This window comes from Salvelinus namaycush, chromosome 36 (genome assembly GCF_016432855.1).
Source record: "Salvelinus namaycush isolate Seneca chromosome 36, SaNama_1.0, whole genome shotgun sequence".
Classification (NCBI taxonomy): domain Eukaryota; kingdom Metazoa; phylum Chordata; class Actinopteri; order Salmoniformes; family Salmonidae; genus Salvelinus; species Salvelinus namaycush.
Genome location: NC_052342.1, coordinates 19569137 through 19591411, shown reverse-complemented (window position 1 = coordinate 19591411; position 22275 = coordinate 19569137). Strand labels below are relative to the sequence as shown.

Sequence of the window (22275 nt, the reverse complement as noted above, 5' to 3'; positions counted from 1 at the left end):
GGCTACATGTGCACCACCAAGTCAGAACAGAATGTGAAATTAAGAGGGGGAAATAGACCAAATTATTAGGGTGAGGCACATGGGCTACTAACAGCTTACTACACAACATACAATATAATAATTTATATTATAACCATCATATTGAAGTAAACTTGGAGTCACGAGATGATATGGTGTGTGGTCCTCCCACTATGACTCAGGAAACCATGCAGTTTATTAGGCTACAGATGAAATAAGTTATGAACTTAACAGGGTGGGGAAAGTGGACGGTGATGGGCTTGATGCTCCTTTCCAATAAATATCAAGCGTCTTATTCTGGTGACTTGATGATCGACGTTTGACAAATGAAAATATTCTCTCTCTTATCCATAATAATCTCATGATGTAGACTACCAGCACAGCCTACCTGCACAGCATCTGCCACCTGTTGGCTAGAATGCACGTGCCCAGATCAGAGGAGGCACATTTTCTATTCAACTCAACAGTTTCTGTGACAAAACTATCAGTAGAGTAAAGAAAAGAAAAATGCCATGGAAACACATTGACTCTTTAGATTTTTATTCATTACATGAAAACCTAAGCGAAAAAGTACATTTTGTGTGCACTACGTCATCACACATTGATTTTTATCTACAACAAGTCCGTTGGGTGGAAACACCACTGATGGGAAAATGCGCATATTTTCTTTATGCGGATAGTTGAATATTCGCATGAAAATCTGTGAGCCGATTGGATGGAAAACGAGCTAATTATACAAAAAAAGGCATTGACGGCTTATCAGAGTGCTGACTTAGGATCAGTTTTGCCTTTTGGATGAGAATAAATACGACTGTATGGACAGATCCTAGATCAGCACTACTACTATGAGACACTTTGTGGATATGGGCCCAGCCGCGCAGTCCAAGTGGTCTTCACTCTCACAGAGCAATTCACTCCAGACTCCACTATAACCTGCAACAGCTGGACCTTCTCCATTATCTTCTCTGACTTTTTATTAGAGATATCTTTCATGATTCATTACTTTCACCATGACTTAACTCATTTCAGGTCATCAACTGAAGACAATTATAGATATTCAGTCATTGCTGTATGATTCTATTCAAAGTGATATTGTTCAGTAAGGCACAGAACACTGATTGGCAAAATCCCATTAACACATCTCAGCAGTTCAAAATGTCAGAATTACATATTTAAACCGAACGAAGGCTTACAACGCCCACTTGGCACAATATCTTTCAACACCCATAACCTCTCTAGCCTGAGTACCAGTCTGTTTGTGCTATCATTGCAACTCCTTGTCACTCAGTGTCATGTTTTGCTTGACAATGAGCATTGGAGTTGGTAAGAGCACAAACAGATCTGGGTCCAGGCTATAATCTCTCCCCTCTTCTCACTAACTTCAAACCAAGATGGCCGTTTGGCGGTGACTTATTTCTTGGTTCCTGGATGGTCACCCTGTTCGTCTTGTACTGTGACATACTGCTGAAGATCTGGTCTGGCGAGAGGTTGATGCGTCGTACATTGAGGTCGGAGGCGAACGCTCGTGCTTTCTGGTAGAAGAAGAGGGACAGTTCCCGATCAACCAGGAAGTTGTGGTAGATGGTAGCCAATCGGGTGCAGAGCTGGAGTTGGGACTTCTTGTTGCCGATGTCCATGGCTGCAGCAAGTGCTAGGTGGTAGTACCCTGCGGCGTCATACGGGTCCTACGGGTCAAAGGTGAAAAGTTAGGGGTTAGAGGTAAGGTTGGTTCGGGTCAGTGGAGAAACCGTTTTGGTTTGATCCATGTAAATCAAGCGTTATATAGCCATAATGAAATGGAAATTCATGTATATGTTTTCTGTATGCCTTTGAGGGTTGGCATCAACTCCATCTTGACACGGAATTTCTCCAAAGGAGTGCAATTCAAAGTTGAACTTTTGGGATCAAATTTCAATTTCTTATAGATATGTATTTAAAACCTGAAAAAACAACAAACAGCCCAGTCATGAATTCCATTGATTGATTGATTAATTTGATTACCTTCAGGTCATAGAATATAATGTCCCCCAGCGTCCGATACACCCTGACATAGTACAGGGTTTCCTCATCAAACTCCAGGGGCGTGGGGCAGAGGGAGAGGGCCTTCAGGTAGTAGTGTTCAGCCAGCTCAAACTGACCCAGACAGTGGTACAGAGTAGCCAGGCGGTGGAACGCCACGCGCTCGTTCAGACCGTTTCCTAGATGAAGTACAACCATGGTTTCATTAGTTAGTATTTCTTCACAGAAAGAGCTATAGCCAGGGTGCACTTGTTTCTACTTCCTGGCACGGATTCTTCTGATGGCAGCTTTTTGTTGTTGTTGTTGTTGTTGTAATAATAAGTGTGATGTGGTTGTTTTTTCCTGCCAAACCTTACTGGAATGCACTGACTGTAATTCACTCTGGATAAGAGCATCTGTGATATGTAAACACATATTTCTATTGGAAGGTCTGACCTCTAGTGGCCATAGCTAGAACACCCAGGCTCTGTTGTGTATCCTACCCAGTTTAACACTGATGTCCAGGGCGGTCTGGGCGTACTCAACAGCCTCTCCATACAGCTTCATCTGCAGCAGCAGCTCCACCAGCTTGTTAGACAGTCTTAGTCTGACCTCTGTACTGCTGGTTTTCACCGCGATGGGCAGGGCACGGTCCTAACACACACACACACACACACACACACACACACACACACACACACACACACACACACACACACACACACACACACACACACACACACACACACACACACACGAGGTGGGTCACACACATACACCACCTCTGTCCTACCCCATAGAAGCAGTGTGTGCGTCTGTGTCCTACCTCATAGAAGCAGACAGCCTTCTCTCTCTCCGTTGAGCTGTTGAAGAAGATGTCCCCTGCTGCCTCCAGCAGCTGTAGGATGAAGTGTGTGTCTCCCGTACTCACACCCACATCTTGGGCCACCTGGGAGGAATACAAGAGGTAACGTGTCAATGTAAGTCTGAGTGAATGCTGTGTGCACTGTGCTATAGAATAGAATAGGTTCTGACCTGTAAATAAAGGTCCACCAGTTCAGTCTGGCCCAGCAGGTGGTATATCTTCCCAGCCTGTAACCAGGCGTAAGCCTCCTTCTCCCTCCGGCCCAGGTCTATGAAGATACCCAGGCTACGCTTGGTGTAGTCTAGAGCAGACCGCCTAGCCCTGGACACAGAGATGGAAAGGATGAGAAATGCTATCATTTGCTGCCAACTAGAGACAGGCACACAGACAAACAGGCACACAGGCACACAGGCACACAGGCACACAGACAGACAGACAGACAGACAGACAGACAGACAGACAGACAGACAGACAGACAGACCTCTCTGTCCCCAGACTAAGGTATAGCTGGCTGATGGTCTCCAACACCTCCCCCTCCTGTCTCCTGTCTCCCCGGGTCACCAGCAGGGCCAGCTGATGTTCGTTGTAGATGATGCACTGGGCCTCATCCGGACACACTGCTCTGTAAAGGTGGCACAAGCGTCGCGTCACGCTCAACTGACCTGGTTAGAGGGGAATACACCATGGAGAGTCGGATTAACAGCATCTTTCTGTTAGCCTACTGAGCTAAAGCCTCGACATTAACCAGAGGAGCTACTTGATAAACATATTTGGGGCAGAAGTGATATATTCGGGTATACTGCAAATGAAATTCATTCCATATGTTCAGTATATAGTAACTTAGTATTTAAACAATCAAATCTTAAATAAATACATTATAGAACTGTAGAATGCATAACCGACATTCCATCCTGTGCATATTTTTTCATGTCATTTTAGCAGGGAAATATACACGTATGAAAGATTCTGCATCTCGGTTTCTCCAACAAAAACTAACCACAGGCTTGAGAGTAATTCCTTTCCTTGGATCCAATACCAACGTTCTCAGAGGGTCCCCATACCTCCGAATGTTGATTCAGCTGATGGGTAGTGGCGAGAATTGTGTTTGAACCTGTATGTGAGCCATGTTTTCTGTAGCATTGTGGTGACCCTAAGAAAGGATGGTTTCAACAAAAAACAAATGAACGTACTGTCTGAGTGGTTTGACTTGATAGCCATGAGTAGAGCCCATTCATAGTAGATCTTTCCTCTGTCCAGCTGTCTCTGGTTCACATAGTACTGTCCCAGCTCCAACAGCACTGTGGTAAAGTTCACCTTGAATAACAAAAGATGACGACGAATGACAAATGTTATAATGTATATTATATAGCTGTTATAAAGGCTTTATGAAAGCATTCATAATGACACCTACAGTAAATTGTAACGATAACAAATATTACATAGAACTAAATAAATAAATAAAATAGTAAAAGTTTTGACATAAAAAAAAGAAAAAGTTGTCCTCCTAATAGGGATGTGTAAAAATAAAAAAGGAATACAATTAACCTCATGTTCTTGTCCCTCCAGCGCTGACAACATCTCAACAGCTTCTGTTAGATGCTGCTCCGCTAACCTCTGAGGATGAAGAGAAAGGACTGCTAATCTATCTGGAATCCTAATTAAAGTAGCAACATTTCGCTAACTTTCCTCAAAATTAACTGGTTTTCTGAGAAATCCCTGTTGGAATATTCACAGATTCTTTCCAAACAGGATTTCTGGAAAACCTGGGAATTTTGTAATCATAATTCATATATCAAATCAAATGTTATTTGTCACATGCGCCAAATACAACAGGTGTAGACTAAACCATGAAATGCTTACTTACGAGCCCATTACAAACAATGCAGAGTTAAAAAGTTTTAAGAAATTGCTAAATAAAAAAAAAGGAAATAGTAACACAATAAAACAACAATATATTTCTGATCACATACCTTAGCCCCAGCCTTCAGACACAATAACCCCAGGTTAGCTTCTGCTACTGCCCAGTTAGCCCTGTCCTCAAACTCCTCACACACATCAATGGCCGTCTGGTAGCTCTCTGCTGCCCTCCTCAGGTCCCCCATGCTTCGCAAGGCTACACCCCTCATGTTGTGGACCAGTCCTTGAGATGAGATTGTACTTCATTAATCTCTAAGGGGAAATTAGTTAGTCATACTTACAGCAGTAGTAAATAAACTATACAAATACTCACATATTTTTATAATAACACAAACAAGCATTACAAGATATCTACAAAAAAATACATATGTAGAGGTAAGTTCAACAGTATAGTATGTGCAAAATAACAACTTAAGTGTACCTTCCTGTGGGGTAGTGCAATGTTCTGGCATGGAGACCAGCACTGAGTCGAGGACGTCTAGAGATACCTCTGGTTGACTGTTACAGATGTGGAGCCATGCTAGCCACACAAGGGCGATGTTTCGTTCAGGAATGCTAGTGGTGCCCGATGATGATGACGGCGCACGATGATGGTCTATGAGAGTGTGCATGGAGCGTACGGCGTGACCTAGCATCCCATGTTCCTGAAACAGCTGGGATAGGCAGAGTGTTAGAGCCTGGCTTAGAGTGTGGTCACCAGTGCCACCGACTCCATCTAATCGCCCAGTGAAGGAGAGCGACCGGCTGAGATATGGAGCCACTTGAGCCGGAATGGCAACGTCCTGCTTCCGGATCCCATAGAGTCTGTCTGTGTTCTCCAGAACCAGCCCCATTCCATTCAGACAATCGGCTAGCCTAGCAGACGGATGGATCGTGGCTCTCCTGGCCGAGCTGACACAGAGGTGGGGGAGGGAGAGCTGGCTGTACAGCCTCCCCAGGCTGAGGTAGCCATGGCTGGGCGCGACGCTCCGGACACCAGGGGGCTCCACCAAGAGAACCAGAAGCCTCTCCAGGAAGGGAACGGTGTCCGCCGCCTCACCTCGCCTCCAGTGGAGCTTGGCCAAAAGGAAGCATGCTCTGGCTTCTGCCATCTTGTTGTGACTAAGCACCGCCTTCTTCAGGATAAACTTCAGAACTTCTGAGTCTTTCTCCACTGTCGAGACGCAGTAAGGGATGCCCATTAGCAGCGCAGCGATCCGCTCCGACAGAGCCAAGTATTTTTCTGTATTTTTCTGCATGAGATAGATCACCGCTAAATTAGCGTAGATGCTAGCTAGCATTAGCATGTCCGTGAAGCCGTCTCGAGGGACGCTAAGGGCCTCCTCGAAGTAGACTCGAGCCTGGGAAAATTTTGATCGTCCTGCGCAGAGTTTTCCCAAAAGGAAACAGAGGCGGCTCTGGGACCAATGGAGACGCTTCTTCCTGGCAGTTTCCCTGGCAACACCTAGATACGCCACCAATTTGTCAACGTCGTCCGAGTGGCCAGTGAAAGTGGCGAGGAGCCGTTCCGGAGTTTGGCCATAAAGGGCGCCAAACTCTGGCTTGTAGTTGCTGCCACCCAGGAAGGATAGAAGAGGAAGGAATTTCTCCTGGTTGGTGGTGGTGCCTTCCTCAACTGGTTGGATGGTGAAGTGAGGCCCGCTGGGTAATGTAGTCTTAGAGGTCTCACTGTGGTCCTCCAGAGTTCCGTTTGTCGTCACAGTTGCATGAGGCACCTTCGATTTCATCTTCCCTTTTAGCAGAATCTCTTCAATCTTCCTCCTCAGTTCTGCTTGTTGGTGAGCGTCCATGTTGCCTTGGGAACCATCTGTAAGACATTAGATGAAGATCATTATTTATGATTTTGTTGACATGTGGGAAGAATCAGAAAAAGGGAATTATTTGAATAGTTTTCCAAGTTGAGAAAAAAATACTCAAACCCAATAGTCCATAAGTACAAAGCAAACAATAAATACCCCTCCTTTGAGTTGGTTCATTTGGAGAATCCGGTTGAGCAATCAGATCTGGAATGAAAGGAATAATTAATGAATCAATATTAAAACAGACTGTCTTTACACAGTAAGCAAGTCTAAGAGAGCAATGCAAAAATAAAAACAAGCTGTTCTTGCTGGCAGCTGTTCATCACCAAGAAAATGCCCCTGAGCATTTCCCAATTTCTGCCTCACCAAGTTTGTAGACGTGTCCAACATCATTCTGGTTGATTTTTTTCAGCAAGGCGATTGTCTCCTCTTTAATCTGATCTTCTTTCAGGTTGAAAAACAACCTCTCTTCTTTCTCTAGGAAAATGTCAGACGCCCTAGAATGGAGTTAATAAAACAAAATGTCTACTAATTTCAGACAAGGTAGATTGATAACACTTTCTAAAAGGAACGTGAGGAGCTACTATGTGGGTTTGAACATATAATTCAACATGGCTCTGAAAGCATTGTCCACAGTGTACCTTTGTATATTTACTGTGATACACCCATAGAGATAAACCAAGTGTGCTATTATTGAGTTGCGCCCCCCTCCTTTCCTCTCAGAACAGCCTCAATTCATCGGGGAACGGGCTGGACTCTACAAGGTGTCGAAAGCACTCCACAGTGATGCTGGCCCATGTTGACTCCAATGCTTCCCACAGTTGTGTCAAGTTAGCTGGATGTCCTTTGGGTGGTGGACCATTCTTGATACACATAGGAAACTGTTGAGTGTGGAAAACTACACTTGAATAGATGATACCATCGAGCTGCATAGTTGCTGGCATACCAATCACCATGTAATTGGTAATTGGTGTTCTATTTAATTCTATGAATATATCACTACTGTATACATGATGACGCAGTTAATCTGATGCAGTTAACCAGACGCAGTTAAACTTCTTAAGTGTAGGGGGCAGTATTTTCGTTTTTGGCTAAAAAACGTACCCATTTGAAACTGCCTATTTCTCAGCCCCCGAAACTAGAATATGCATATAATTGTCAGATTAGGATAGAAAACACTCTAAAGTTTCCAAAACTGTCAAAATTTTGTCTTGTGAGTTTAACAGAACTGATATTGCAGGCTAAAACCTGAGGAAAATCCAATCAGGAAGTGCCTCTGTTTTTGAAACCTCTCTGTTCTTATGCATCCCTATCACCCATTTAAAGGGATATCAACCAGATTACTTTTTCTATGGCTTCCCTAAGGTGTCAACAGCCTTTAGACATAGTTTCAGGCTTTTATTTTGAAAAATGAGCGAGAACGATCACATTGCGTAAGTGGATAGGTGGGGGCTCTCAGAGTGAGTTGTGCGCAACAGAGAAAGGCGGCCATTGTTACTCCCGGTCCTATTGAAAAACCAACACTCCCGGTTGATATATTATCGAATAGATATTTGAAAAACAACCTGAGGATTGATTATAAAAAACGTTTGACATGTTTCTGTGGACATTATGGATATTATCTGGAATTTTTGTCTGCGTTGTCGTGAACGCTTTTTCCTGTGGATTTCTCAGCATAACGCGCAAAACGAACAGAGGTATTTGGATATAAAAATATCTTTATGGAACAAAAGGAACATTTGTTGTCTAACTGGGAGTCTCGTGAGTGAAAACATCCAAAGATCATCAAAGGTAAACTATTAATTTGATTGCTTTTCTGATTTTCGTGATCAAGTTACCTGATGCTAAGTGTACTTAATGTTTTGTCGAGCGATCGATAAATTTACACAAACGCTTGTATTGCTTTCGCTGTAAAGCATGATTTCAAAATCTGAGACGACAGGTGGATTAACAAAAGGCTAAGCTGTGTTTTGCAATATTGCACTTGTGATTTCATGAATATGAATATTTTCTAGTAATATTATTTGACTGTGGCGCTATGCTATTCAGTGTTACTGATGACAATTATCCCGGATCCGGGATGGGTGGTTCAGAAAGGTTAATCAATATATAACTCAGCAGAAGGACACACTTACTCACAAAGGCTATCGGCCGGTCTGACCAGTGTTGTCATCACCAATCCCACTTCTCCTGTCCTCTCCAGTCTGCCAGTGAACCACTCGAAGCACGACACCAACAGGCCCACAATGATGATGCGATCACCCTGCTCCAGGCTTAGCTCGTCTGGCCCACCGGCGTCATACTCAACAGTGGCCACGCAGGAGCCAGTGGCTAGCATGGAGAGAGAGAGAGAGGTGGACAGGAGATATTAATTAGAATTTTAAAGTAAGTTTTGACTCTAGAATTCCTCCACATAACTCTAATTCTATGAGAAAAAGGAACAGTGAAGCCCTTAGAATTAGGATTGTCAAGAGGAATTCAAACAAGGTTCTTCTTACCAAACTGGCAGGGGAAATCACATGCTGGCTTGCCACTGCCAACTAAGATGTTCTCCGCACATGATTTGAGGAACCATCTATAGGGCGGAAACAGGAACGAAATATGCGAATAAAAAGGTGAAACTTGGAAAATTAGCAGTATGCTTCTTCTTCTGTATTGACTAAGAATGAAATAGCTAAGTATACACTAGGCAAAGTACTGACTGGTGGAAGGGAATGACGGGCTCCAGGGCTGGTTTGGGTTTGGTCCCCCGGGCTCCATCCCCCAGGGAGAGTACGGTCCACCCCGAGCCCAGGAACGGGGGCTCAAACAGGGCGATGTCCCCCTGCTCCAGGTAGAGGTCTCTACCAGAGGTGGAGCTGTCGAACATCTGGGTGGAGCTGCAGCTGGCGAACAAGGAACCTGACAGAAGGGGAGATTTGTCATACTTTATTTGTGGGTATAACTAAATAACAAATCATTTGTAGCATTGTAATTAAGAGTATAACATGTATAACATATCATAACAGCATAACATGGATACTCAATGTTCATTTGATCTGTATGTGCTGACTTATCAAATGAAGTGCTTCTGTATATTCTGAATACACCATTCTGAATACACCATCTGAATGTGGGTACCAAAAGCTGTCGAAGTCAGATATTTTAATCTGTGAGTCACTGGGCGAGTTACCCTCTTGCATGAGGATGCCTTTGTACATGAGGTTGAGAGTCTCCTCTTGGATAGAGATCTCTATTGCAAAGTACTCCTGGTCCAGAGAACTCAACCAGAAGTCCTGGTCCAACAGCAGGTTCTCCATGCACTGGCCCAGAAAGCCTGGGGAACAGAGGTCAAAGGTCAGATGTCAATATGTCAGAGGTCAGTCAGAACTCCTGGTCTATAAGTAGTTTATGTATTGATTTCAATCGGAGATATAAAATCAGTTACTTTGTTATTTCAGACCCGAACCTGTTCAGGCCCGGGTCGGGTCTCGGGTATATCGGGTCCACCCGAACCTGTTCAGGCCCGGGTCGGGTCTCGGGTATATCAGGTCCACCCGAACCCGTGAAGAACTCTACTTTGTTTGGTATTTATTAGGATCTCCATTAGCCGCTGCAAAAGCATTAACTACTCTTCCTGGGGTCCTCATGAAACAATACATAGTGCAGAACATTATTAGTCAAGGACTGAAATACATACATTTAAAACGTGACACATAGCCTATGTCATGACTGTCCTGTGAGGATCCAAATAGGTCAGATCAGCTTTGCAATAAATAACAATAAATAAAACATTCAGAAATCCTTCTCTAAATTACCTCAAGGAATGTACTTTGTTTTAAGAAGACTTTTCGCGCCAAAAGTCTAACACGTTCAAAAGCAACTACTAGAACAATATTTCTAACATAGAATGTGGGGAATTGTCAGAGGCGACCTAAAAGAACACTAATGTCGGTTTGGTTGTTATTTTGTGATGTCATTAAAAATATTATAAAGGAAACACTGTAACTTGGAAAGTATACATACGACATGTACAAACTTTCCATCCTCTGCGTTGTGCATGCTATATGAAAAATGAGTGTTTTGTTAAGAGAGGGATGTGATTTTAGAAACTAAGAGGAAATTGTTTCTATAACTGTGCACAGTAAGTAGTCACCGCCCCCTTGATTGAGGTCAGAGAGTGTGTCAGCCTGATAGAACCGCCCCTTTTGAACAAACTGTATAAAATGATGGTTTAAGAATTAACATATTAGACCAGAGAGATGTAGATCGGCAGCTTACGTTTAAAAAGTGGTTTGAACTCTGAATCTCAACACAAGGTAGAGACAATAAAGTCACCTCCCGGAAAATCACTGGTACGGCTGATTAGCTGTCCGAAGTAAAGTATCTAGAAAAGCAAATTTAAGTGGGACCATTCTATTACTCTGCCCATACCATCTCACTGGGAAGCATCGACACAGCTTCAAAGAAGCATCTTCCAGAGTGAATGGAAGTAGAATAAACTCTGTAGTTCTGTTCAGGACTACACAACAAGTCACCGTATACCGGACGACTGCAGAGGAGAGCAACAGAGAAACCCCTTTTGGACAATCAGAGCCTTACAAGCGTGCCGCGAAAAGGCCTAAAACCCCTTTCCAAGGCGACCCAGTTTAGAGAGATACACGGCGAACCAAGGCATTTTCATGTAAATACATACATGATTGCTTACTCCAAGCGGGTGTCGGTTCCTGTGCCGGCACCCGCTTGGAGTAAGAAATCAAGTGAGAGTAGTTTCTAAATGTACCAACATTAAGTGTCTCGGTCCCCCTCCCTCTTTCGCCCTCTCCATGTCTTTTGTAACAAGTAGCCCTATTGTTGTCAGTCCACCAGGGACCTGTTTTTAATGTATTAAGTGTGTATGTTTATCCTGTGTTACCATTTAGTTAGCTAGTAAATAAATAATTAAACAAATTTGTGTAGTACGGAATCTTACCGAGTAAGGCTCGGGTTTTTACAGATGAAAATAGGTTACGACTGTTCAGAATGATGATACGATACAAGGTTATGATTAATAAGTTGACTGTTTATAGATGTGATAGGTAAAGACCTTTAGAGTTTAATTCGGGAGATGGTAACTCTTTAAATAACTGCTCTCAGGGTGCCCCAGATCCTAATGAGTTAATTGTTACATGATTCATTTGATCGGGTAACAACATAATTAGTTGATTAGATATATAACAGTCTCCAGATTAATGTTAAAAGTCAAGTCACGACACCTACATATCAGTACATGCACACAATATCTAGGTCTAGTACACAGTACAGTGCAAATTACAATACACTATATAAAAATGTCTGTGTCTCTTCACAGTCCCCTTTGTGCAGTAAGGTGTTCTTTCATCTGTTTTTAAACTAGCTTGAGTTACTTGGGGTTGCAGAGAGTTCCATGTAGTCATGCTTCTATTTAATACTGTGCGTTTCCCAGCCTCTGTTCTGGACCTGGGGACTGTGAAGATACCTCTGGTTGCATGTTTTCTGTTGTACCGATGCGTGTCTGAACTGTGTGCCAACTGCTTGAACAGACAGTTCGGTACCTTCAACACCACACACAAAGACCAATAGTGATGCAGTCAACTTTGAGCCAGGAGAGACTGACATGCATGTTACTGACACTCGTTCTTTGCCACACATGACCACACAGCTGGGCAGTAGTCCAGCTGCGACAAAACTAGGGCCTGTAGGACCTGTCTGGTCGACTGAGATGTCAAGAAGGCAGAGCAACTCCCTATCATGGACAGACCTCTTCCCATTTTAGCAACCATTAAGTCCATATCTTTTGACCATGATAGCTTGCTATCTAGGGTTAGACCCAGCAGTTTAGTCTCCTCAACTTGCTCAATAGCCACAATATTCAATAATAGATCCAGATGAGGTTTAGTGTTGAGCGAGTGATTTGTCCCAAAAACTATGCTTTTCGTTTTTGAGATATTTAGCACCAGCCTATTGCTAGATACCCATTCTATAACTGACTGGAACTATATGTTAAGTGTCTTATTTATTTTACTGTTACAGGCGACATGTATACTGTTGAGTCGTCAGCGTACAGACACACAGGCTTTATTCAAGGTCAGTGGAAGATCATTTGTAAAAACATAAAACAATAATGGCCCTAGCCGGCTGCCCTGCGGTACACCACACTGAATTTGCAGAGGCTTCCATTAACGAAGAGAGAGAGGATTCCATTAACGAAAACCCTCTGTGTTCTATTAGATGGGTAACTCAATCCATAATACAGGCAGAGGATGCAAATCCACTGAAGTCTAACAAAACAACTCTCACAATCTTCTTACTATCAATTTCTTTCAGCCAATCATCAGTAATTTGTGTCAGTGCCAAGCATGTTGAGTGCCCTTTGTTTTCTGTAAAATAACTTGATCAAACACAACTTTTCCCCAGAAGTTTGCTAAGCACTTGCAACAGGCTGATTGGTCGCCGATTTGAACCATTTAAACATATATTTTTTAATTTAACTAGTCAGTTAAGAACAAATTCTTATTTACAATGACGGCCTTCCCCGGCCAATGCCGGACGACGCTGGGCCAATTGTGCGCCGCCCTATGGGACTCCCAATCACGGCCGGGTGTGATACAGCCTGGATTAGAACCAGTGACTGTAGTGACGCCTCTTGCACTGAGATGCAGTGCCTTAGACCGCTGCGCCCCACTCGGGAGGCCATTAAAGGGTGCTCTGCTATATTTGGTTAGAAATGATCTCAGACCCCTCCATGTCTGAGGGCACACAGCATCTTCTAGGCTTTAAATTGAAGATGTGGCAAAGTCACAATGTATTCTGCTACCAACCTCAACAATTGACCATCCAGGTTGTTGGTACCAGGTGATTTGTCCTGATCTATAGATAGCAACAATTCTTCCACCTCTTCCACACCCACTTTGAGGAAGTTGAAACTACAGTGTTTGTCTTTCATTATTTGGTCCATTATGCATGAATATGAAGACTCTGTTTGCATGTCATACCTAAGTTTGCTAATCTTGTCAACAAAACAGTTATTAAAGTGGTTGGCAATATCAAAGGGTTTTGTTATGAACAAGCTATCTGTCTCAATGAAAAGATGGAGCCGAGTTTGCGTTCTTGCATTTAAAGTACTCCAGAGCTTTTAACTTTCATTCATCTTTCTTCCATAGTATAGTTTCTTCTTCTTTTTGTTTAGTTTAGTTACGTGACTTGTCAATTTACTGTATGTTTGCCAGTCTGCTGTGTTGTCAGATTTATTTGCTATTACCTTTGCCTCATCCCTCTCTGCCATACCGTTTTTCAATTCATAATCTATTCATGGGGATTTGACAGATCTAACAGTCAGTTTGTTGATGGGCGCATGCCTGTCAGTAACCGGAAGAAACAGTTTCATAAACGCTTCAAGTGCTTCATCCAGATGTTCCTCAGTACACACATCAGACCAACAAATAATTATTCACATCTTCGACACAGGAATCATTGCAAAACCTCTTGTATGATCGTTTATACAAATGTTTAGGTCCAGTCTTTGGAACTTTAGTTTTTCTAGACATGGCTATTATATTATGATCACTACATCTGATGGGTGTGGATACTGCTTTAGAGCAGATTTATGCAGCATTAGTAAAGATGTGATCAATACACATGCATGATTAAGTTTCTGTTCTGTTAGTAAATACCCTGGTAGGTTGACTGATGACTTGAACCAGATTGCAGGCACTGGTTACATTTTGGAGCTTATTTTTGAGTGGGCAGCTTGATGACAACCAGTCAATATTTAGGTCACCCAGAAAATATACCTTTCTGTTGATATCACATAGATTATCCAACATTTCACACATATAGTCCAAATACTGACTTTTAACACTTGGTGGTCTATAGCAACTTCCTACAAGAATAGGCTTTTGAGGCAGATGAACCTGTAGCCATATTACTTCAACATCACCTGACATGAGATCCTCTCTCCGCCTTACAAGAATATGACTCTGGACATACAGTGCATTCGGAAACTATTCTGCCCATTTTTACACATTTTGTTACATTACAGCCATATTCTACAATATATTTTATTGTTTCCCCCCCCCCTCCTCAATCTACACACAATACCGGATGATGACAAAGCAAAACCAGGTTTAGACATTTTTGCAAATGTATTTAAAAAAAGTGAAATATTACATTTACATAAGTATTCAGACCGTTTACTCAGTACTTTGTTAAAGCAACTGACAGCGATTACAGCCTTGAGTCTTCTTGGGTATGACTCTACAAGCTTGGCACACCTGTATTTGGGGAGTTTCTTCCATTCTTCTCTGCAGATCCTCTCAAGCTCTATCAGGTTGGATGGGGAGCATCGCTGCACAGCTTATTTTCAGGTCTCTCCAGAGATGTTCGATTTGGTTCAAGTCCGGGCTCTGGCTGGGCCACTCAAAAACATTCAGAGACTTATCCCGAAGCCACTCCTGCGTTGTCTTGGCTGTGTGCTTAGGGTTGTTGTCCTGTTGGAAGGTGAACCTTCACCCCAGTCGGAGGTCCTGAGCACTCTAGAGCAGGTTTTCATCAAGGATCTTTCTGTACTTTGCTCCGTTCATCTTCCCCTCCATCATGACTAGTCTTCCAGTCCCTGCCGCTGAAAAACATCCCCACAGCATGATGCTGCCACCACCATGCTTCACCGTAGGGATGGTGCCAGGTTTCCTCAAGACGTGACGCTTGGCATTCAGGCCAAAGTGTTCAATCTTGGTTTCATCAGACCAAATAATCTTGTTTCTCATGGTCTGAGTGTCTATAGGTGCCTTTTGGCAAACTCCAAGCGGGCTGTCATGTGCATTTTACTGAGCAGTGGCTTCCGTCTGGCCACTACCATAAAGGCCTGATTAGTGGAGTGCTGTAGGGATGGTTGTCCTTCTGGAAGGTTCTCCCATTTCCAAAGAGGAGCTATGAGGCTCTGTCAGAATGACCATCGGGTTCTTGGTCACCTCCCTGACAAAGGCCCTTCTCCCCGATTGCTCAGTTTGGCTGGGAGGCCAGCTCTAGGAAGAATCTTGGTGGTTCCAAACTTCCTCCATTTAAGAATGATGAGGCCACTGTGTTCTTGTGGACCTTCAATACTGCAGAATTCTTTGTACCGTTCCCCAGATAACGACACAATCCTGTCTTGGAGCTCATGGCTTGGTTTTTGCTCTGACATGCACTGTCAACTGTGGGACGTTATATAGACAGGTGTGTGCCTTTCCAAATCATGCCCAATCAATTGAATTTACCACAGGTGGACTCCGATCAAGTTGTAGAAACATCTCAAGGATGATCAATGCAAACAGGATGCACTCGAGCACAATTGAGTCTCATAGCAAAGAGTCTGAATACTTATGTAAATGTAATATTTCAGTTTTTTTTTTTTTATACAATTGCAAAACTTTCTAAAAACCTGTTTTCGCTTTGTCATTATGGGATATTGCGTGTAGATTGATGAGGAAAAAAACAATTTAATCAATTTTAGAATAAGGCTGTAATGTAACAAAATGTGGAAAAACGTAACAAAATGTGGAAAAAGTCAAGGGGTCTGAATACTTTCCGAATGCACTGTACATGGCAACACCTCCATATGCATTTCTATCTTTCCTATATATTCTATAACCATGTATGTTAAGTTAGGATTCAGAACTTGCGTATCATTCATGTAAATAAAAACCCCATACTATATCTAGAACTTCTTATACTAGACGACATTACCCATTGTGTAATACGTGGTGAACCTCCATATCTCTTCAAATGTTTTGAATGTGACAAATATGGCGTTTTCTTCACAGTTAATGGAAACAAGCCGAGCTGATAGTTCCTGAAAGTACAGGAGAACAGAGAAGACTTCTAAATGTACATGATTTCTCACAAACTACTGTATAAATCAATGTAATCTGTTAATAAGGTACTAAACTCAATAAGAACAAATACAACCTGATAACACAACCACTTCAAATGCAAAACTGGTGATATGACCATACACAATGCATTCATTCTTTTCACTATAACTTTACAGACTTGCGATAATTCCACAAAAGCTGTGACAAAGCATTGACAAAATGGGGTGTGACTGTGCTGAGTACAGTATCATAGCAAATGCATTTTAGCAGCATATATAGATTACAGGAGTACATATAGATTACAGCTGTACATAAAGATTACATGAAAATTACATAGGTTAACGTTTATTGTCCTGAATCTTTCCCTAGAGGCAGAACTGAGCGATTTCCACTAAATGGGCCAACTGCAAAGTCAAAATTGTCTATATCGTAGTTCATGAAAACAAAAATGATATTTTGTGTCTTAATTTAAGGTTAGGGTTAATATCAGATTTTATGACTTTGTGGCTATGCTATACTTTGTGGCTATGCTAGCTACTGACCACACTGCAGCGATGCCTCCAGGTCAAGATTTCTGACAATAAATGCCAACCTGCGACAAGACTAACCTGGATACATAAAGGTTAATAGAGTGTTATACCATGAAGAGAGCGTTGACCTCCATGCTGTCGGCCTCCAGGAGGCGGAGTTTCCCCCGCAGCACTTCCTGTGACCCCTCGTCTGCAGGAAGCTTGTCCGGCCCCTCCACCATGGCCAACAGCATGGGCAGCGCTGGAAACAAGCACATTAAAATCACCATTACAGTTTATGTCAAGCTGAGTATGGGCAATCCTTCTCTAGTTAATGTTTTGTAGGAGAGAAGAGGTGACAGAGATACTCTGGTGACTTCGTAATAAAACAATAGTGCCATTTATCAAAACACCACGTAGAAGTAATTCACTTCCACATTCCAAAAGTGTAGTTTGAGGTTTGTCATAGTTAAAGACTAAAAACGACTCAGAACAAAAATGTCAATATCCTGACAGGTACAGTACTAATACTGTATCCTCAACTTTGCTTTACTTCCTGTTTCTTTATTAACCAAAGTCCATTTTGGACACAATCATCTCACCACTTACAGAAAAACCACATGATTTCACATGTGGGAAATCACACGATTTCACATGTGAAATTGAATGTGAAATCATGTGTTTTTGGAACACTTGATCACGTTTTCACATGTGTAGTTCCATGTTATCACGTTGCTTTACATGTTGTCTCGTGTTATCATATTAACGTCACATACGATCACGTGATCACATGAAAACGTGTGTTTTTGGAACCCTTAATGTGTGTCCACATGAAATTCATGTTGTTTTTCAGTAATGGACTGGTCTGGTGACACTGATTGACAGTGAATGACCCACAGAGATTAATCAATGACTTCAAAGTGGCTTTCTCAGGCTCTCTCAGGTCCAAGGTACAAGAATCATAGTTCAAATTCACTGTCAAATACATGATTTTTCCATAATGAGAAGTGAATTTCCAGCCTGGTCCCAGATCTGTTTGTGCTGTCTTGCCATTTCCTATGGTCACTGTCACACCAAATGTAACAATAACCATAGGAGTTAGCAAAACAGCACAAACCGATCTGGGAACCAGGCTAGTGAGTTCTAGTTTAATAGCGTACAGGCTACTGCTTTTGTGAGACAAGAGAAGAAAGAGTGCAGAACACACTATAACTGCAGTAAGTTGTTTATGGGTACACTAAAAACCACAGTAGGAATATACAAAATATAAAAACTGTTTCCTACTGAACAAACATGAAACTCATAACTTATATGATTGTAATATGACCCAATGTCAACTCGCCTTTTTAATGGTTGACTGAGTCTGCAGTCATAGCGTGGGTCAAATCACTACAGCAGTGCTCAGTGTGTTGCTCTCAACCTAGTCTGGTCCCAGATCTGTCTCCATTGCTCTCATTATTGAGTGACAGGGAATTGGCATGATAGCACAAACAGGCTGGCACTCAGGCTACTCGCTACCCCTATGTTGATACTGGAAGCATGAGGCTGTATGAAATAGCATGATGGTTCGTAGCAGAATGTGTCATTCAAAACCCACAGTTGAATCTTAGAGCTCATAATGGCAAGAGAGAGTTAAACCCATAAACCATAACTTTACTCCAACTACCACAGCCAAACCCCAAACTCTCTCCCCTTCTTTTGGAAATACTGTGGTTGGAACCTTCATGAAATTCCATTCCGTTAAATTCTGAGTTTCCACAATGAGAAGGAAGTGTCTGATATACATGCATTGGACGATTGAAAATGGAAATCCCCCTTTCACTGAAAGGTGTCATATATCTGGGTCTGTATTAATACAGTGTTTCAGGGTATGATCTAGGATCAGTTTAGGCCTGTAGATCATAATGAATAAGACTACATGGACCGGTGGGAACTGATTCTAGATCAACCCTGTAGAGTAGATACACAGTTATTAGTTAGTCACCTGTTGGGAAGCCGTCTTCGGATGTGCCTGCTCCTCTGGAGCTGGAGCGCTCTGCAATAAACAGACATGTTCATTTAATACTGAACACAGTGTGTATGCTACTTTGACCGATTGTAAGAAGTAGGTAAACAAAATAACCTACAAATTAAAAGGTGACATGCCCAAAAGTTCTTTATGGGCCTTTTGGCTAGTGGTTGACATGTCTTTTATGTGTTTATTATGACAAGAGCAAGAAAACATATGATCCCTAGTCCTGTTTGTGCTGTTTCCTGTGTGTGCTATCGCTTACACACACCACACAGAGGGAGACAGGAGGAATCTGTCACGTTCTGGTTTCATAACAGTGTCCCCAACTAAACAAGAAGGAAGAATTGAGAAAAAGGGGGCAGGGTCACAAAACAGACCACCATAGATAGAACTGAAACAATGAACAAGTTGTCAAATAACCCTCATTTAAACTGAGCTTGTAAGACTAGCACAGACAGTGTCACCAGCAAAGCACCCCCACACAATAACACCTCCTCCATGCTTTACCGTGGGATATACACATGCAGAAATAATCCGTTCACCCACACCGCGTCTCACAAAGACATGGCGGTTGGAACCAAAAATCTAAAATTTTGACTCCAGACCAAAGGACAAATTTCCACCAGTCTAATGTCCATTGCTCGTGTTTCTTGGCCCAAGCAAGTCTTCTTCTTATTGGTGTCCTTTAGTAGTAGTTTCTTTGCAGCAATTCAACCATGAAGGCCTGATTCACACAGTCCTCTGAACAGTTGATGTTGAGATGTGTCTGTTACTTGAACTCTGTGAAGCATTTATTTGGGCTGCAATCTCTGAGGCTAATAACTCGAATTAACTTTTTTTAAGTCTGGGTCTTCCTTTCCTGTGGTGTTCCTCATGAGAGCCAGTTTCATCATAGCGCTTGATGGTTTTTGCGACTGCACTTGAAGAAACATTCAAAGTTCTTGAAATTGTCCGGATTGACTGACCTTCATGTCTTAAAGTAATGAAGGACTGTCGTTTCTCTTTGCTTATTTGAGCTGTTCTTGACATAATATGGACTTAACCCTTTTGGTACAAGACCATCTTCTGTATACCCCCCCACCTTGTCACATCACAACTGATTGGGTCAAACGCATTAAGAAGGAAAGAAATTCCACAAATTAACAAGGCACACCTGTTAATTGAAATGCATTCCAGGTGACTACCTCATGAAGCTGGTTGAGAGAATGCCAAGAGCGTGCAAAGCTGTCATTAAGGCAAAGGGTGGCTATTTGAAGAATCTCAAATATAAAATATATTTTGATTTGTTTAACACTTTTTTGGTTACTACATGATTCCATATGTGTTATTTCATAGTTTTGATGTCTTCACTATTATTCTACAATGTAGAAAATAGTAAAAATAAAGAAAAACCCTTGAACGAGGTGTTCGAAGACTTGACTGGTAGTCCTAAAAACAATATCACTGTATGCTACTACTGCAGAGGCGGATTGTGGATCTGTGTGTCATTTTAATGTCACTTTATGGATCAATGACTCACCCATTTTTCTACTTCTGGTCCCCTTTTTTACCGGATCATGGTTGTGGTCTTCTGCTGAGAGCTCTCTCCGGTAATGGCGCGTGTTAGTGTCCTTACGGTTAACCACCGCCACGGGTTCCACCTCTTGTTCCGCGGTTGACATAATGAATCGAAGTATTTCCTACTTTTTCATGTTGTAGCCCTACTTTAAACTCCCCGAGCGAAGCTGGATATCATGCGCATCTGCACCCTCCTCGCGCCGTGCGCACACTATCCATGGAGTACGTCACAAAAGTTTACTATCACTGTCGAAGAGGGCGTGAGACGTTAAAACCGCTAACTTGGAGATGCCTTGTCGTAGAAGAATATCAATATTGTGTTGTCACTTAATGGTCCATAGAAGCGTTACTTATTCCAAAGTCAGATCTTTGGTGAAAAATCGGTGATTGTCATCCGTTGTTTTGCTTACAGAGGATTTCCCAAATCCATCAGAATTGTCCTGTCCTGTGACGTTTGTGCGAAGAAAGTGCAGCTGACTGCAGGGAACAGGTTAATAATCGCTGACTGAACAAATAAAGTTTATTTTCTTAAATCCACCGCGCTGTTCTGTCAACAGATGAGTTCCCTGCTATGAATATAGGCCATTGGCTGTGGGAAAGTTGAACTGTTTTCTCAATCCGCAGATACATTTTTCCAGAAGTTTGAGTGCTATGTGTCGTATATAAACCTTTTCCACTTATTTGACCTCATCGTGGCATTCATAATTCCTTGCTATTTCAGCTATTTCCTATTGGGAAATTGAAAATGCTACACGCAAGCACGCACGTAGCCTACGTGTACGTACATAAACACACAATTGCTTAGACCTTTAATGTAGTCCTATGTGTAGTCTATTGCATCATTTGACAATTTCCACAGTCAGCTGCTGCGTACACTAAAATAAGTGTCCTTTGCCCAAGCTAACCTCTTGTCACATCCTAGGAAGAGAGTCAGCGCTTCCCTTTCCTCCTCTCTATCAGCCTGGCCTGGAGTTAACACTTAGTCTCGGAGACCAGAGCCCTGTCTATCATATCCAACTGAATGGAAATAATGACTCACTATTTCCATTCGAATCTGTTAGAAAAATAAATCAACCTGGTTCCAAACCCTTTTCGCACTATGAAACACCTAAAGGTGTTTGAACCTAGATTAGACAATAAGCAAACATAAAAGCACAGAATAATAGCTATTGAATAATATGTATTCAACGTCACACACTATTAAAAAAAAGCACTTAAATGTACGTTTTTAAAATGACATTCGTAAGCACGTTTCTTTGGTGAAAAAGTCGAACATTAGGTTCTGTTTTCCCGGGAAATAATCTACTGTCAAAATCGAATACATGATAGATATCAATTATGACGTTAGAGTTCCTTGATAATGGCATTCTACTAAGTGTCCGAATTTCACGGGAAACAGAACCAAATATTACACTGGAATGCATTTATCACCCAAAGACAATGAAATCATTTCAGAACTGAAACATTTATTTTAATAAGAAGACGTGTCTGAGTTACAATGACATCCAAACGTTTCCATTATAATTATTTTGGGGAATTTATTACCAAAACGATTGTTTTTACAAAGAAGGTTTATTTGTTTAAATGTTACTTTTTTCTCTAATTTACAAGCCTAATTTTGCATAGGTCCCAATTCCCTATGGACCCTGATCAAAAGTAGTACACTATGTAGGGAATAGGGTGCCATTTCTCCAATCAAAAGTAGTGCACTATGTAGGGAATAGGGTGCCATTTCTCTAACCAAAAGTAGTGC

At 42.1% G+C, this 22275-nt stretch overlaps 1 protein-coding gene across 2 annotated transcripts; it reads right to left on the bottom strand.

Moving 5' to 3' along the window:
- Window positions 1-541: 541 nt before the first annotated feature.
- Window positions 542-20994, bottom strand: LOC120030147 (SH3 domain and tetratricopeptide repeat-containing protein 1-like). Of its 2 annotated transcripts, XM_038975474.1 has the most exons (20): window positions 20485-20994; window positions 18939-18989; window positions 17086-17216; window positions 16318-16423; window positions 9770-9913; window positions 9300-9498; window positions 9096-9172; window positions 8733-8928; window positions 6964-7094; window positions 6754-6801; window positions 5220-6605; window positions 4852-5021; window positions 4427-4495; window positions 4072-4195; window positions 3363-3543; window positions 3052-3202; window positions 2843-2965; window positions 2520-2670; window positions 2020-2216; window positions 542-1703 (listed from the first exon to the last, which is right to left on the bottom strand). In XM_038975474.1, exons 1-20 carry the CDS (start codon window positions 20624-20626, stop codon window positions 1371-1373), a joined length of 4110 nt encoding a protein of 1369 aa, XP_038831402.1. In that variant the 5' UTR covers window positions 20627-20994; the 3' UTR covers window positions 542-1370. The 2 variants fall into 2 exon arrangements, with proteins under 2 accessions (XP_038831402.1, XP_038831404.1); XM_038975476.1 differs by lacking the exon at window positions 16318-16423 and having other exon boundaries at window positions 20485-20993.
- Window positions 20995-22275: the final 1281 nt, after the last annotated feature.